Here is a 19067-nt window from a genome sequence, read left to right as displayed (position 1 = left end):
TTTTTTTGTAATACTTTTCCATTTGAGTATCTAGCAATTTAGCATTAAAGCACATAACAAATGTATTGAACTTTTCTCTACTGTCTTGTGTCTTTACTGTTTACTGTAGTGTTTATTTCAAAATATTTAGACCAGTATTTAATAATAAATGTAGTATGGTTAAATTTATAATGTTCCATGTTGCATTACTAGGTATCTAGATTGTAGTACCACCAGGTAACATAATTCAGCCTGCACTCTCACATCTCTTATTCCTGGCCCAGTCACAGACTGGAGTCTGCGCATTCATGTTGTGTTCATGTGGTTTTTTTTCTTGTGGTTTCCCTCACCAAAGTTGTACCTGCTAGGTTAATCTGAACTGCTGTAATATAGGCGAGTGTGAATATGTATTTGAGTGGGCCTCTCACTCCTCTTGTGAAAAACCAGCTTCAGAAAATCAATTGATTTGATTTGAGTCGTTTGATTAGCAGTTAATTTATAACTTATTGCTTAAAAAGAAACTATTCATAATTTATGTTTCAGAAACATAAATAAAAATATTGTATATTAAAATGGAAAATCTTTGTGTTGCAACCAGGTTCTCAAATGGCAAAAAGGGTTAGGTCTGGTCAGTATTGAAATAGGAAAATTCCTTAGAAGAAATAAGAGGCATTGAATGTTGAATAACTGATTTGAATAAAGGATCTATATTTTTATATTCATGAAAACTATAAAAAGTGACTTTCAATTAGCTTAACTAATATCAGAATATTTCTTTGGAAAAGTAAAAAAACTTAGTCTCAAGTTTTTTCATACTAAATGGCTATTTCTATTCTCATTTTCCAGAGTTATATTCAGAAGGCTTTCTTATTCTGCTTACACTGGCTAATTTTTAATGCTTCAATAAATTATTTCAATAGTTTGCACAGATTAGTAAATTTACAGAGAAAACTGATTATCATCATAGAGTTTAGACTACTTTTAACAGAATGCTTCAGAAGAATTGATGCTCACACCTGTTTCGAACCATCCCTGTTTAAAACATAATAGAGAATGATAATGTGAAAAGGAATTTCTGGGAAAATTGACACATCTCAAATAGACAACAGACAGAGGGTACAAAGAAGTATGATGAAATGTGTAACATGGTAAGTTTCTACCTTAGAAAGAATTTCTTGGTTTTACAAGGTAAATATGACTAATATGTTAATGTTTCCTTACAGGTACACTAACTTTTTTTGGTTTTCGTGCCTACCAGAAAAGGTTCAATACTTAATCATTTTAAATGCATTTTTCTTCAGCTACAAATAATAAAAAATGTGTTAATAGTGCAGTTTGACTTTTATGACTCATACCGGCCACATCACACTTGCACCATTTTTTGTTGTTGATGATTTCATGTGTGTTTAGCTATCGAAACTTGGATGATGTTTGTCACAGATTGATTGATAATAATTTTCTTCCCCCTGTTAAATCCTTGAAATTATGATGTCATTGTTATCTCATACACACAATGTGTGATTATAACCAGGAAAAGAGTTTATTAAATTTCCATTCACGTATTTTTTTATTGTTCACTTCACTCCAGAAATATTTGACAGAATTTTATAGTAAACACATAAAGCATATTAAACGGAGGGGTAATAGTGAGGCGCAAATAACTTCTTATATTACACACAAAATAAATGTTAACCAGCAGGATCAAGTATTCATATTTATAAAATTGATGATAATTGTCCTGCACTGGGCTCTGTGGGGAAAAAAAAAAAGGAAGTCTGGCATTGCAAACCTAAATCAACCAACTGACCAGAGGTGACTAAAATGTTAATACTCTCCATAGTCATGGATGTTGTTTGAGGGGTTTTCTTTTAGAAATTAATTAAAATTGGTATATCAACATTATCAATGTTTATCGAAGATAGAGAGTAAAGCTATCAAAAATACTGAAAAAAGATGTGAATTTTTGTTTTTCCCAAGAAAAATAATAAGCTTTCTCTAAATTCTTGTAAAGAAGTAGAAAAAGTACATCTAGGTCACACAATGAAACTACCATTTCACATCATTCAAATTATAGAAAGTTGGCCAGCTTTCTTCACTACCTACTGATGATATTATATTTTCTAGCTGTGATAAAGGTAATATCTCTAAACTATACAAATATTTCAAAGAGTGCACCTGTAAATAATGAGAACATTGTGAGTAAAAGAACCTATCTCTCATATTTTCAGAAGATGCGTTATTATTATATAAAATGCATTCTTCTGTCTGTATAAAATGAGGTCCATCACAAGTCAGAATTGTGTGTTGCACACATCTTGAATTGCACTATCCAAGATGTACCAGTCCTTACAGGTCAGACCTTACTGGAATAACATCTGTGATTATTTATCAAGTAGACTTTGGTTTACCTAATTGTTTAATAACTATTTTGTGGTAATATTGGACTGATTTCTGGGGGTGACAAGTCAGCGTAGAGGAGTGAGGTGGCTTGGCTTTATGAAGTGGTGTCAGGACAGTAACACAACACAAGCAAAATGAAAGAGATGATTATTGACACACAGGGGAAGAGAGGTCAGCAACAATCATTGTACATTGGAGAGACTAAGGTAGAGAGACTGCCATATTTAAATTTCTTGGCATTAACATTTCTGAGGATTTCACTTGGATCTACCACATCACAGAGAACCCATCCACTGCCCCTCCTCTCAGCACTGCAGGCCAGATCATGTCTGGAGGATGGAAGGCCATCTTCAGACTGTATACCTGCAGAGCTTACATTGAATTATTTATTTATTTGCACATACACTCTTCTGTTTGTTTTTGCATTTCTTTTTCACCTGAGTGTTTTAGGTTATTGTTGTGTTTTCTTGTTTGTTGTTGTATATTCTTGTCTATTGCTGAAGGTCTTGCAGAATAAGATTTTCATTGTACTGAGTACCTATGAAAATAAAGTTCAAGTTGATACTGATTTTGTATACACCACTTCTAGCATGCTGTCTTATTTTACTCAAGTGGAGAAATCCTAACCCACCTTCTATAACTCAATGGAAAAAAGACTTGTGTTTTTCTTAAAATTAGAAACAAAATGTATATAACAAGGCAGAGTTCAAAAGTTATTTAGAAACTGGCAGACATTTACCAGCATTACACAACATTTTCAAACCCATTTAATCCATAGTGGTATAGTGGTAATGCGTGATCTCAAGCATTTCCAAGTTGAGTAAATATAGTGTTAAACTGAACATTTTTGCTTTTAAAAGTAAACGTAAGCCACCTGAAAAGAGTGGCGCTTACTGTTTTATGTTGAAGGCACTACCACGGGAACACAGGGCCATCTCAGTGGGTGCACAATGTGAGGCATGATGTATCTGAGCACACGGGGTGCCTGTATAATTGCCAGTACAACCTCCCTTGCAGGTAAGGCTCAGCTTCACATGCCATTGTCTCCGCAGCCTGCCCGTCACGAGTGGTTTGAGGGGTGGCGCACCTGGAAGAAAATGCCGGCATTTGTATTTGAGGTAGTGTAAGAGATGGGGATCCCAAAGTTTAAGTAAATATGTTTACTTATCAGAGCCATTTGTGGGGTTTATACCTGCCTGACAGGCAGAGGTCCGATTTGAAATAGAAAGTCACCCGGGGAGTGTCTCAGTGCATGGCGTGAACACACCAGTGTCTACCTTGATAGGAAAGTGGAGTAGACAGGAGTGGATTGGCGGATTGGCTGGATAATCTTCAGTGGAACTAAAGGTGAGGTAAGGATATGTACTAAAGAGCTAATGGAGGGAGCACTTGTTTTTGTCTTCTTGACGGCTTTGTAAATATCTCTTGTCAATGCATATCTCCAAGTTATTGTTTTTGGTGCCAATTTTCTTTTGGAATTAGTGTGATTTGTTTTTAAATATATGTAAAAACACGTGTTTATGGATAACTGGCAATTCTAAATTGTCTCTGTATAAGTGAGTATTTGACTATTCGTTAGTGTCCTATTTCACAGTGAATACTGCCAGGATAGGCCATAATCCCCAAGACCTCAAACTTAATGAGTTTGAAAGTGATAGGATGGATTAATGGGTACTGTTATTATTAATATAGTGATGACACTGTTTCCAATAGAATGTCTAAATATTATTTTTTGTTAAATTTTAAGATAGTAATGAATGTCCTTTTCTGCCATTCATTTTCTGAATTCGCTAACTTTATTGTCTGTGGAACAAAAATACAGCATGTTTTGGACTGGCTTCCCATTCAGGATTGTTTACTATCTTTCACCCAGTCCTGCCATGCTAGACTCAGAGTGGGCACAGAAAAATGAAAGGATGCTATAACACTTTAGGATTGTTTGTTTCTAAAAAAAATAATGTAAATGATTGCATTGCTTTTTCTTCATTTTCTTTTCTGTAGAACAGAGTGGAAGGCTTGCGAGAGAACCTGTATATTGTCTCCAAGGACAACCTTTTAGTTATGCTTGACGCAATGCTGGAGCACACAGAAGATTTTACAGACTCTGCCTATACTAGTCATGAGCACAGGGAGTGCATCCTTGAACTGTCAAGGCAAGCAAGAGTGGAGCTTGAGCAGCTTATTACTATCTGGATACAAGCTGTAAGCACTTGATAAGAAATCTGTAAAAAACACATTTAACTATAAAATTTTAAATATTTTTTAAAATGATGATGATTATTATTTATTAATCCCCATTTGGAAGCTGTCTTTTGGATTTCTGATAATTAGGTGACCATCTGTTAGCCTAAGTTACTGTAATGTTTTTACAATAGTTCTTGGAACATTCATTGCCTTTTGTTTTCTATAGTCAGAGTTACTAATGTTAAATAAGTGAAAATGCTTTAATTCTTATTCATTTTTAGTGTTTGAAGCATAAGTTCATTAGTAACTTTAAATTGGGCTGATCTGAGTGGGTATGGATATGTTGGAGAGTGTGTTTTTTTTATGGACAGGTATTCTGTTCAGGATTGATTCTGAACTTGTTCCCAATTCTGCCAGCATAGGCTCAGTTTTTTCACACCTTGTATTTCAGTTTTTGATATTTGGAAAAAATAATTTATGATTGAAAGAATGAATGATTACTTTTTAGTTGCAGTTCAGTTTGTTGGAAAAGTAAAGCTTGATTTTCCATGGAATAAAAAAATAGGATAATTCACCAAAAGGAATGAAGGAAAAATAGTCAACGGGTGTGGTTAAATTAAAATACTTTAAATTATGCACTGTGAGATAATTTTGCCTTTTATTATAACTATATTTAGAATCTCTTTTGTTTTATTTCTCATCAGTAAAGAGTAACAAGGCGAGAATTAATCCTGCAATTTTTTTCATACTAGGAAGTGAACTATGATCTATAAAGTTTAGAATGAACTTTGTCATAAGGATAGTCCTAATTCTTAAATCTTTTGAATTTATTGGGGTTGTACACTAAATAAATGTCAGATAACCGAGTATCAACTTGTTAACATAACCTGCAGAATTTTAAGTTATCTTACAGTAGAGGGGTGGCAAACTAATTTACTGGGTTCTAGCCTTTTAAATAATCTCAGACCCCTTTTTAGAAAAAGGGCTGTCATTTGGTTAAGGTGGGCCACTAGTGGCAGCAAGGCTTTGTTTTGGCACATTAGTGATTGAGGTGTTTTCCTCTTTTGCTACATAGATAGGTTTGTGTTGTTTTAAGAACAAGCAAAACAAAAAACTGTAGAAAACAATGCGCAGACTTGTAAATTGTGTCTTGCCTGCAAACCTTAAAACTGCAGCTATTTATAATGGTAATTGAAATGATTAGAGTGAAAGTTTTATTTTTGTGAAATATATGCTTCTTTATGTTCTCAGGTAACAGAGTAGTAATGAATGTGTAAAAACTTATAATGTATACTATATGTATTTATATATGTGTGTGTGTGTGTGTGTGTATAATAAGATATATAAGTAAAGATACTTTTTTGATATATTAGCTGCATTTGCATATTAGCTTCTTAATGAGAACATTTAGACATTAGTTTCAAATATTAAGGTAAATATATAGCCCTGTAAAATGTGTACCTATTCTTAAAATCAGAACTTAAAAACACTCTGAAAAGATTAACAAAACACAATGTTAAATTGCATCAAAAGGAATCAATATACAGTCAGTAGAGTTTATATAGCTGCCTTTCTGCTACCACATATGAGAAATAGCTGCAGTGATGAATGTTTGTAGTAGCTTTCATTTTTCTGGTATAAAACATTCAGATTATAAAGTGAAAATATTCCATTCAGGAGCAATTTAATAGGAAAGTGATTTTAGTCAAGTCATCAACTTGTTTCAAATCAAGTGTTCCCTGTTTTTCCTGACTTCAAATTAATTAGTTTTGCAATCAGCACTGTCTTGTGGAATTTGTCAGTGAAACACCTAAACACATTGCAGTAATGCTTACTGCAGCCACCCATCTAGGTCTGGTAATAATATATTTAAAAAAACACATTCTTACTGTTTGTTCTTTGATAGCAGAACTATTAATTCTTGGAAGGATAAAACTGTCCTGGTTGGATTTAGATTGATACATGTAGGTGCACAGGATTCTTACCACTTAGAAACATTCAAGACAAACAGTTTAGTTACATAAAATCTACATGCTGTTGTCTTGGAGAAATGCATTTAAAAGTAATTTAACATATTTTTTAATAGTGTCACCTAATTTTACAATTTCTTTCACTAGTATAATGTATCTGTGTTTGCATAAAGTATATTACATCCCTCTTTTTTTTGGTTGGCTTTTGTTATACCTTTAACGCTTTGCCACTTTGAGTGCTAAATGTGAGTCTTAGGGATTGAAGGCGTCATGCTTTGAGGCTGTACTCCCTATTCAAAACTGGGTACTTATTATGACACAGCTTTAATTGTTGGGATTAATAATGTTAAGATCAGCATTAATAGCTCATGCAACACAGCTTTCATTGAGTGACTGGCTGTCATAAAACTATAAAAGTTGCGTTATGTGCTTGACTAATTCAAAGTTACTCTGTTCTCTTTTAAAAACGCAGCAGTCTTTCAAAGCCAAAGAAGCAAATGAAGAACTGGAGGTGGCCATTCTTAAAACATGTCAGTGTATGAATGTTCTAAAGAGAGAGGTAATCTTATTCTTACAAAACAAATCTTCCCAACTGATTGCTTTAAATATATTTGAATATTTTCACATTTTATCTTTGAAAAATATTGCTTACAATTACTTTTAAACATGTAAACAATATATTTAATTTGTATTTGTGGGGTCATGCCAGTTTATATAAGAAAATGTATTTTCATTTTTCATATAGAAATTCATCACAGCTTCTCAGTATTACATTAAACTGAAAGTGTCCATTAGTGGTCAAATAATGAAATTTAAAACCACAATTATAAACTGAATCAATAAAACTGTATCATTTTCTCATCCGGCATACACACTAGTAGAATATAGTTTCTCATTGCAAATCAGTACTTTTTCAATTGATTTGCCAGAGTTATTTAAATAATTACTTTTATTCCTTGAAAAGCCATTTACTTTTTATTTCTTAAATATGTTGGCTTGCTTATTCTAGCAAAAAAAAAATATCTAGGTTTGATGACATACTCCATATATTGTTAACAATATAAACTGTTATTTGCATACTGTTTAGTGAATTAGTAAGTACTATAGTAGGGAATGTTTCATCTTTTTATATATTTATGGTGCCTTTTTTCAGAGTACTTTAAGGTTATGTTTAAAGACATTCAGTATACAAGTAAACCATTTTTGATAGGATTATGTGTTTTATTTCTACTGATTTAAGTTTAACATGTTTTTACAGCTACACAATGCAGCAGTGGAGTTGACCACAGATTTGCTAAAACATCATGCTGAATACACTGTCTTAAAAGCCTTAAAGATTTCTGGTGGTGATGGTAACTTGGAAGCTGTAGCCGAATACACTTGTAAACTGTCTGAACAAAAGGAGCAACTGGTTGAGGTGGGAAATATTCTTATATAATTCTTACCAGAGTGAAAAAATGGAGATGTGACAAATTATAAACCAAACTAACCTATCTTGTCTTTTTAGTTTTATTAAAGAATATGGTTACCATTAGTAATACGTTCTAGTATAAATGAAAAGTTACTGCAACTTTATCAAAGCTGACTTCCAATACAACTCGGAGTCGTGCCATGTGCAAAAGTTAGCTGATGACACTGCTATCGTGGGCTGCGTCAGGAATGGGCTGGAGGAGGAGTATAGGGACCTAATCAATGACTTTGTTAAATGGTGTGACTCAAACCACCTACAACTGAACACCAGCAAAACCAAGGAGCTGGTGGTGGATTTTAGGAGGCCCAGACCCCTCATAGACCCTGTGATCATCAAAGGTGACTGTGTGCAGATGGTGCAGACCTATAAATATCTGGGAGTGCAGCTGGATGATAAATTAGACTGGACTGCCAATACTGATGCGCTGTGCAAGAAAGGACAGAGCCGACTATACTTCCTTAGAAGGCTCGCGTCCTTCAACATCTGCACGCGGTGGTGTGCTGGGGAGGCAGCATTAAGAGGAAAGACGCCTCACGCCTGGACAAACTGGTGAGGAAGGCAGGCTCTATTGTTGGCATGGAGCTGGACAGTTTAACATCTGTGGCAGAGTGAAGGGCGCTCAGCACACTCCTATCAATTATGGAGAATCCACTGCATCCACTAAATAGTATCATCTCCAGACAGAAGAGCAGCTTCAGTGACAGACTGCTGTCACTGTCCTGCTCCACTGACAGATTGAGGAGATCATTCCTCCCCCAAACTATGTGACTCTTCAATTCCACCCGGGGGGGTAAACGTTAACATTTAACATTATACAAAGTTATTGTCTGTTTTTCACCTGCATTATTATCATTGTTTAATATTATTTATTGTATCAGTATGCTGCTGCTGGAGAATGTGAATTTCCCATTGGGATTAATAAAGTATCTGTCTGTCTGTCTGACTGTCTGTCCTTGGAGTTGAGGGAAAACATCCAATGCAACTATTGCATTGCAGTTTTGTAATACAAAAAGTTAGTTTTTTGTTTTTTTTTTAACTGAGAAGTGAAGTGAAGTGAAATGAGGGACTGCTTCCAGGAGTATGATCTGAAATCAGTCAAGCACATGAACTGTACCAACCATATTCTTTCACTGAGGGGAAAAAAGCCTCTTTCAACTAATTATAACTGTGGTTATACTCCAAAGAAAGATGCTTGGTTTCGCAGTGGTTAGTTATTCCCTGTGATATTGGTGCTTGGTTGGTGCCAACCTGACACAGACTGACGGCAGAAGCACGGGCAAAATAAACAAGAAGTCTTTATTTTCTTCAGCAATGGGACACGTCTTCCCCGGGGCCCACTGGACCTACAGAGTCCCGAAACACAAATAAAACACCCCAAATCATACTCTTCTTTCCTCCACTCCTCCCAGGGCAGCTTCATCCTCCTCGTCCCGACTCTGTCGCCCTCAGTAGTGGCTGCAGACTCTCTTTATAGCCAATCGGAATTGCTTCAGGTGGTAATTAACCTCAATTACGCAGCACTTCCGGGTGTGGCTGCATTGCCATCCACATGGGCTCAGGAAGCCTTGCAGCTCCCCCTGGCAGTGGCCATGGAGCCCAACCAGGATGAGCGCTGGTGTTCCATATTACCAGCCTGGATGCAACCCAGGGGGCTGTCACCAAGTGTTCTGGGGGACGTAGCGTGCATCCAATGGCTGCTCCCCCGGATCCAATGTTGAAGGGGCATCCCGGCCGGGTATGGGCCCCAGCTGTCCGCCACAGTGCCCCTCCGTCAGCTGAGCCCCATGGGGCACAGCAGCTCGTCCAGCAAGGGCTGGTCTCCTCCAGGATGGGGAGTCAGTGTCCCCCTGTCCATGGCTCCGTCCTGCAAGGACAAAAGCACAAGAGCGGGAGGTGCTGCCCTGACACTCGCGTCCTCCACAGACAACACCTCCAGCCGTGGCCACTGCGGTTGCACTCAAAGCAACGCCGCTCCCCTCTGGTGCGATCCCTGTGGGACCGGAAACAGGATGGGAAGTCCTGCCCCGACGTCTGCCCAGCTGAGGGTGACTGGTGGTTCTGCCCCTCCGCAGCACAGCCCTCCACTGTCTGCGAGCAGACGGGCTTACGCTGCGCACTGTTTGGAGGCCCCTTCTTTTTACAGGGTCTCCTCTTGTTCTAGGGTGCACCGACGGTCTGGGTCCCCTTATGGGAAGAAGAGGGACCCCGTGCCATCTGCACCCCTTTGGACGCCTGCAAGACCAGTGCTGGTAGTCGGGGCAGGGCTGTTTGGCAGCCGATATCAAGCAGCTGCCTCCCTGCACACTACTCTGCCGCACTGTCAGTCATCGTAGCTGCGTCCCCTGTCGGAGGTGCGGCCACGCAGCGAGTGGAACCAATCAATACCGCGGCCCTTTCGGTCACCTCTCCCATATACTCTACGGTACAGGCGTCACCCACCTGTACCGCCGCATCAGTATGGCCGGAGAATCCAGCGTTGCGCCTCCCTAGCCATTGTGTTATAGACGTCAGGGGCGCACCGACCTTCCTCTCCAGCCGCTCGAGCATCTCCTGGAGCAGTCCCAGAGCCTGTAATACAGATTGCACGGGTTGGAGAAGCTCCTCCAGCTCCCATACAGCCAAACAAAGGTTAGTTTCGGCAGCTGGCATTAGACTCTGACTTGCGGTCGGCAAGGTGGGACAAGGTGAGTCCTGCAGCTCCTGCTCCTTCTCCACTGGTGCCCTCGGGGTTTCATCGGGTTTGGGGCGGGAGTTGGGCACTCCCACTTGTACTTTGCTTACAGGAAGACAACACCCATCATCCACCCCCTTACCTACCACAAGGAAGCGGCTTCGCTCCTCCACCGTACCCTTCATAACAGGGAAAGCCTCGTCGGGGAGATTATCCAGGCAGTCCTCCTCAGCCTGCTGTCCTGCGGAGAAAACGGGGACCGGACCTACCTCGCTCACCCTCGAGCTCGCCCCACTGTCGTGCCATGAATCGGCGCCCCCAGGCCACTGACGCAGACCCGGGCCACCAGTCCCTGTAAGGATCTCATCTTTCGGACGACCTCTTGTCCGTGTGGCCTCTCTTCGGGGTGTGCCGACGCTGGCCTCTTCTCTGAACCGGTTACTGACCTTGGAGTCCACTCGGCTTTCTTCCTCCCCATACCGGCTCTGACGGGTAATGGAGCCCTAGAGTGTCGCGGCCTTCCTGCCCCGGGTGCGCTGTTTCGGGGTGCACGCCACGTGCTCCTGCGCAATGCGCGTACCTCACTCTGCCGTGCTGGGTCACCACACAAAAAAATGTACAGGTCCAAAAGACAGACCGGAATCCTGCCGACTACACCAGTGTGATATTGACGCTTGATTGGCGCCAACCCGACACAGACTGACACCAGAGGCATGGCCAAAATAAACAAAAAGTCTTTATTTTCTTCAGCCGTGGGACACATCTTCCCCATGTCCCACTGGCCCTACACAGTCCTGAAACACAAATAAAACGCCTCAAATCACACTCTTCTTTCCTCCACTCCTCTCAGGGCAGCTTTGTCCTCCTCCTCCCAACTCTGGCACCCTGAGTAGTGGCTGCAGACTCCCTTTATAGCCCACCCGGAAGTGCTTCAGGTGGTACTTAACCTCAATTAGGCTGCCCTTCCGGGTATGGCTGCGTTGCCGTCCACATGGGCTCAGGAAGCCTTGCAGCTCCCCCTGGTGGTGGCCGCGGAGCCCAACCAGGATGAGCTCCGGTGTTCCATATTACCAGCCCCGATGCAACCCAGGGGGGCTTCCACCAAATGTTCCGGGGGACGTAGCATACATCCTATGGCTGTTCCCCTGGATCCAGTGTCGAAGGGGCATCCCGGCCGTGCATGGGCCCCAGCCGTCCACCACATCCCATTGTCAGTCCTGAGAAAATACTACTCAGACACTCCTAATCTCTTTTCTGATGTAAATATAGATGACTTTTATTTTCTTTTTGACAAAGCTTGTAAGACAACTCCTTAGCCATTATACCAGACAATAATATCATACCTAGATTAAAGCTTTTGTATGAAACAACTTACTACCTTTGCTTAACATTACAAAATGTCCTCAGAAGTTCAGAAGCAGTGTCTCTCTGACCAAACAATGAACATTGTGTGCTGGAATGTCAAAGGTCTCAATCACAATCTAAAGAGAAAAAATGAATTTTCTCACCTAACAGGTCTAAATGACAAGAAAGTATTTTTAGAGGAGACTTGCTTAATAAGTAAGGACCAGTTGCATTAGAATGGCCAAATCTTTCACTCCAGCTAAACAAAGAAAACTAGAAGTGTGGGAATCTTAATACATAAAACGGTCTCATTTGTTGTATCAGACATAGTATCTGATCCTGAAGGGCAATATTTCATGGTGATGGGTAATTTATTTAAATCTAAAGTAATTTTGATAAATATTTATGCACCTAAATTGGATGATAGAAATTTCTTTTAAAATGTATTTGCATCTATTCCTAATCTGAATATTCGTAAAATTTTAATTGCCAGTGACTTTGTCTTTTAAATCTAGAATCCAGACCTGGACATGTCTTCAACTACAGTGGTGATAATCTTTAATACTGAAAAAATAATCGCATCATTGTGTACTGGATCATAACTTACTAGACCCATGGAGATCTTTAAATCCAAACTCAAGAGCATATTCCTTTTTCTCATCAGTACATCATAGTTTATCAAAAATTGATTATTTCTTTATAGATGATAATTTACTTCCCACTATCAAAACTTGCAAGTACGAGGCTATTGTTATCTCTGATCACGCTCCTCTGATTATGGAGCTTAAATTAGCGAAATTACCAAAAATATGCCAGGTCTCCTAATGAGGCACTTTATAGGAAAAGACAGGTTTTGCAATCAGAATTTAACCTCTTGACAAGAAAAGAAATGGAACAGAGAAGGCTAATAAGATATTAGCTCAATCAATCCACAATCAAGAGGTTTGCAATGCAATAACAAAAATTACCAACACAGATGGAGATAAAATTATTGATCACAAAACATTTCTCACACATTTACATAGTACTATAAGTCCTGAGTTTAAAGAAGAAAAGACACAATCAAATGAGGTTTTGATGCATTACTAATACCACAGCTAGGTACTCTTTGTGCAGAGGCACTGAACAAATCTCCCACACTCACAGAATTACCGGACACTATAAACTCACTCCAAAGTGGGAAAGCAGCAGGCCCTGATAGCTACCAAGTGAAGTTAGCTAACAATAATTATAGAAGCTAGAGACAACAAAATTCTACCTTAAACGTTTCACCAAGCATTAATTACAATTGTTCCAAAGAAAAATAATGACTTATTACAAGTCATACATATCATTCAGTTCTGAATAATGATGTTAAGATACTTTCCAAAGTTCTAACTAGAAGGATTGAGAAAGTATTTCCCTCTGTAATATCACAAAGCCAAACTGGATTTATTAAATGCAGACACTTCTAATCTTCAGCGTTTGTTTAATGTAATATACTCGCCTATAAAATCTCACACATCAGAGGTCTTATTATCTTTGCATGCAGAAAAAGCATTTCACATAGTTGAAAGGGACTACCTATTCACCTCATAGCATAACTTTGGGTTTGGCCCAGACGTGTGCATTGATCAAACTACTTTATACCAGTCCAGAAGCCTCTGTCTGTATTAACAACATTATCTCAAACTACCTTTTACCAGAGCATCCCCAAATATACATTAACAAATCGTTCTTTAAGAAATTAAACTCAACTATAACCTCATTGGAATTTGAAACCTCTACAAGGGTGAATCTACAGTGACCTAAAGCTGAAGGGACATGGCACCACCTAACTTTCAGTTTTATTACTGGACAGCAAATAGCTATAAAGACCTGGAAAGTGACACAAACTGATGAATATACATAAGCCTGGTCTGTAATAGAAATAAAATCTTGCTGTATTTCTTTATATGCCCTACTTTGTACTCCAGTAAATACAAATTATCATCAATATACTAATAATCCAGTTGTCCATCAATCACTCAGAATATGGAACCAATGCAGGAAGCACTTAAAGACAGAGAAGCTTATAGCTGTTGCACCTTTACATGATAATCACCTTTTTCTACCCTCTCAAACCTGTGCAGTATTTAAAAAAATGTCCAGGATTAAAATACTTTGAGATTAAGTGTATATAGATAATGAACAATTATGTTTCAAATTTAACTTCCCAACACAATTTTTCCACTACTTGCAAATCAGAAACTTTGCTAAAAGGAACCTGCCCAGTTTTCTTCACCTCTCACCCATTTCTTTTTCAGAAGAAGTAATGATCAGTCTTGACTCAGACAGCATCTCGGTAATATGTGAAAACACTTTAAAGTTCCTTCTTTTCAAAGATCCCAGGTTATGTTGAGGAAAGGATCTTTCACTTAACATTTCAGAAAAGGAGTGGAAGGCAGCCTTGCATAGAATACACTCTAGCTTCATATACGCAAAGCATTCAGTCAACAACTTAAAATGTTTTATTGAGCACATTTGTCTTGGTTAAAATTCACCAAAATGTATTCAGGCCAAGATTCAAGATCCAGCTCCAGCCTCACTAGGCCACATGTTTTGGGCATACACCAAATTAATATCATTCTGAACTTGTAAAATGCCTCTTTTGTCACATTGTTTAGAAAATATGATTTTCATGTTAACAGCAGGGACAATTAAAAAAAGTTGTATTTATGACTTTTTGGAATGCATTTTTAATAATTGATTTCTAACCTTTCAGGAACTGTATTCTTTGCGTCTTGCAAGACACACCCTACTTACAAGCAATATCAAAAAAAACAAATAAGTAGTGTAAAAGCAGTCATGCAGCACACACAGCTCCAGGGCTCTCAGTGCATATAAAGTGTATAAGGTCAATACGGTAGAAATGAATAGGGTAGAAATGAAACGTCGACGATTAAACGAAGAAGAAAGAAAAGCGCTGAGAAAAGAGACTCAAATGCGTTGGACAGAAAAAAGAGCAAAAAAGAATAATCGAGGTTCAAATTCAGAAAATAAGGAAAGTAATTATCAGCCCGGAACAAGTGGATTGAAAAAAAAGCACATCCAATTACTTTCTTAATGTATATATATTTATCTGTCTGCTTATTTAAAAACCTAAATTTACCCCAGGAGTCAAAAACGTTCCGTCTAGCCCTTGTACAAAAACCTAGACAAAAGCTGGGGTATCACCTTGGTAACCCCATGTACTTTTCGAACTGTGAGAGGAAAATAGCACGACTTTACAGACAGGAGTCCAATGCAGAACTCTACTTACTTTGTTACTTTGTAAAAAAAAAAATTATTAAGTGCTGATGATGTAGATCGTTTTGTCTATGCTGAAATTCCAAACAGAGAAACTTATGCTGACCTCATTAAAAAGATTCAGCATATTGGGACTCGCAGGATTACAAATATTGTTTTTACAGAAGTTCTGAAATAAAAGTGAAACTAATGAAATAGCAACAATTCAAAGAAAAAACAATCTTAAAAGTGTGTATCCGGAAAACCAAATACGGGGGTTGGCGAGCGAAGCCCCCTAGTATATATATATAAATATCTCTTCCCCTTTAAAATAATAATAAATGTTATTTGTTTCTCCATAGGCCTGCCGACTTTTGAGACACATTTCAGGAACTGAACCATTGGAAATAACATGTATTCATGCTGAAGACACATTTCAGGTTATTGGTCCTCAGGTAAAAACTTCATATTTATTTTGCCTCCTAATTTGTTATATGTGTTATTAAGACAAACTTGCCCTTATGTCCCCAGAAACAAACAGTAACAGTTTGAATGACAGATTCAAAATGTGTTCAGAAATAAACATATCACCATTTATAAATATTCAATGATAATGCTACTTCTTAAGGCAAGATGTAATCAGAAGGGGCCTGAGTTGCCTCGAAAGCTTGCATATTGTAATCTTTTTAGTTAGCCAATAAAAGGTGTCATTTTGCTTGGCTTTTCTCTCCATTCATAATGGCTAACACGGTACAACACCCTAGTACTACAATGATAATGCTTAAATACTCGGTTGTGAATGCCAACAATAATAATAAGCCCATACTGTGATGAACATAAAAGATTAGGAAATTGTTGTTTTCTTCAAACTGCAACCAGCAAATGTTATTTTTAACATTAATTTTAAACCAAAATATTTTTATACTGCATATAGTTGTAGGGTGTCGTCCCGAGTTAGCCATTATGGGTGCAATGAGAAGTCAAGCAGTATGACACCTTTCATTGTCTAACTGAACCGATTACAAAATGCAAGCTTTCAAGGCAATTGATGCCCCTTCTTCTTTGCACATTGTTATCAGTTCAATTAGCCAATAAAAGGTGTCATTTTGCTTGACTTCTCATTTTATATTGCATATTAATACAAAAATCATTTTGGTAGTTGTGTTTTTTTCAAAGATATGTTTTATACTTTGATGTTTTTGGAATCATGTTACTTCTTTTATTACATTAACATCATTCACCTTAACAAAAAAAACTGTTTTAGTTGATCAAGTGCATATCCTCACTTGTCATAATGACGAAGCACAAAATATCTAACTTTAGACTTATACAGCTTAGTTTTAAAGTGCCAGTCTACTAATAGTGTCAAATTCGCTGAACAACACAAGAAGTGAGTTACATGTCCAGGGTAAATCTACAGACAAAATTTAAAACATCATGGTTATAAGGGTTTGTCTAGCTAAGAGATGATACAGAGAAGCTAGCAGTGCATTGTGACTTTTGTTCTGAGGCACATGAAAATATTGTGGCGAGAACTACATTTATAAGTGGTTCACGTCACTTCAGGAAAGTGTCTGTGAGTCTGCTGATGTTTCAAGCCAGAGAAGAAGAAAAAGCAGAGAACAATTTAAGAACTGAAAGTAACGTTCAGTGTGGATTATACTATTGCTTGCGAAGAATTGCTATTTGTAATAAAATTAGCATAATTTAAAATTGTGCTAATCAAAAAGAATGGGTTGAATATATCAAAGACATCTAATAATGAAACTGCATTGTGACACATTTGTCAGATGTATTGCACATGAAATAAAAGGAAATGCTGAAGTAGGTATAGAAGAGCAATTATATAGCCATGACAGACAATAGCAAAGACATGTGAGGGGAAGAAGGTGTATTGTGTATAGCAGTCACCACTCTGTGGGTGTAACAGTAACCTTCAGCCATCACAGGTAAGGCAAAATCAAGGAGTGCAAGAATCAGGTAATAAAAGAGGACAAACTGACAAGACAAAAATTTTTTTATGTCAATTTTGATTTTATTATCTTTGTGACAAAAAGTCACTTGGCTCCTAAATGCTTCAGGAGCTGGTGACTCCAGAGTAGTTTTAATTATTGTATTGTAAACTGTTTTTATACTGTATACATTCAGTACTGTATAGTAGTATTGGATTGGTACTAAAATTTTGACTTCGGTACCAGTACCAGCTTTGAAACATCAGTACCAGTACCGAAGCAAATAATGGATAACTCATGCCTTCCCTGCCCTCCCTTGCACAAACAGACGCCTCGCAACCTTGCTAAAATTTATGGTTAAAAGCTGTGGTGGTCTCCATCACATTGAACAGATTTTGGTTTAGGTAGGGACTGAAAGCGAGGAGTTTGGCCACCGTGGAGTGTAAAGTGCTTTGAAGGGTAGGGAGTGGTTAAATATTAGTTTATACTTGACATGTCTGCACTGGGTGCGAGTGCTGCACACTGTGCACAGAAGTTTTAGAAAGGCTGGTTACATGGGTGAGAGGCTGGTTTATGTGGGTGCTGAATGAAGGGCTGAATATGAGACAACAGGTCATCAAACACAAGATAGATAATGGTTCCCCTTCGTATTCTGTAATGTACAGATTCTTGCATGTAGATGAGCAGAGTTGTGACTCACAATTGTATTCAATGGGGATGGGTCACATACAGTTTGCGTAGTATCTCATAATGGGTCATTGCGGACAGTTTAAAGCTTCAACATGTCTCTACTTTGACCTGTTCTTCAACGATAATGATGACAGTAGGTGGAGATTCTCTAAGGGGGACGGACCTCCCACTCCCGGAATGACAGTTAGCGACAGTTATGGGTCTGAGAGAGACAAAGAAGGCAAAATTGTGTCACAAGAAGAAAAAAATGTTTAAGAAATATTGCCTTAGTGCATCGAAAAGGGAGGTGGTGGATTTTGTCCCTCTTGGAGTCTGCAGTGCACTGAAATCACTGAAATTCTGGTATTGTACCATTTTAAAAATTGTGTTTTTTGGCACTTTTTAAGTACCAGAATACCACATAACCTTAATGTATCGAAATATTTTTTAAGCTGTTAAAATTAGGATGTTTAAATATGTATATATTCTCCTTCTAACCTAATTAATCCTGTTAGAAATCCTTGGAAAATGTATTTCCTGGCAATTGGGTGGAAGTCAGAAATAATTCTGCCCTTCATATTCACTGCATTCTGCACCACACATTTTCGGGTTAGCTTTTACGTACAGTATATCCTTTAGGTGTGCTTGTTGGCCGCCTCAAAATCAAGCTACAAATTTACTGTGGAAGCAAGTGTCATCCATTTGAGTGACATGACCTGTCTAACAAACATGAACTGTGAATATTGTTGGAGATACTTCAGTTCTGAACCTCACTATATGGAATTTGTCCTGCCTGCGAATATGGGAAATTTGCCAGAGGTTTTAGATGTCAAACTGATCAGGTTTCTCTGTATTACAGTAATAGCAAGTCCACAATTAACAGTGATAGGACAAAGTAATTGGTATGAATGTTTGTTTGACAGCACTGTTCATTTTAGCTGTATGCTGTATTTGATTTTGGAGGGCTAGCAAAATGATTGTGGGACAAAGCTGACCTTACCAAGATGCAAACTGATATCTGCATCAACATCATATCTGCTGGCAAGATGCCAGAAATTCTCCAAGGCTTTGGGAATTGTGCCCAGCTTTGGTAGGAGTATATGAGGTTGTTGTCTTATTATCTTGTTGCAATATGACCTCCAAAATCTTCAAACTGACCACTAATCATAAAACAGTTTCAG

The 19067-nt window shown here is 38.2% G+C and overlaps 1 protein-coding gene across 2 annotated transcripts in view; it reads left to right on the top strand.

The window, feature by feature from the left end:
- ctnnal1 (catenin (cadherin-associated protein), alpha-like 1) overlaps nucleotides 1-19067 on the top strand; it is a 173733-nt gene that overhangs the window by 130286 nt on the left and 24380 nt on the right. For both annotated transcript variants that reach the window (XM_051935957.1, XM_051935958.1), the window contains exons 7-10: nucleotides 4381-4581; nucleotides 7006-7092; nucleotides 7792-7950; nucleotides 15628-15720. In XM_051935957.1, coding sequence (XP_051791917.1) covers nucleotides 4381-4581; nucleotides 7006-7092; nucleotides 7792-7950; nucleotides 15628-15720 — 540 coding nt within the window. The remainder of the gene's footprint in view (nucleotides 1-4380; nucleotides 4582-7005; nucleotides 7093-7791; nucleotides 7951-15627; nucleotides 15721-19067) is intronic.

Source organism: Erpetoichthys calabaricus, chromosome 13 (genome assembly GCF_900747795.2).
Source record: "Erpetoichthys calabaricus chromosome 13, fErpCal1.3, whole genome shotgun sequence".
NCBI lineage: Eukaryota > Metazoa > Chordata > Cladistia > Polypteriformes > Polypteridae > Erpetoichthys > Erpetoichthys calabaricus.
The sequence above is the reverse complement of the archived record's forward strand: the minus strand, read 5'-3'. Positions and strand labels throughout refer to the sequence as shown.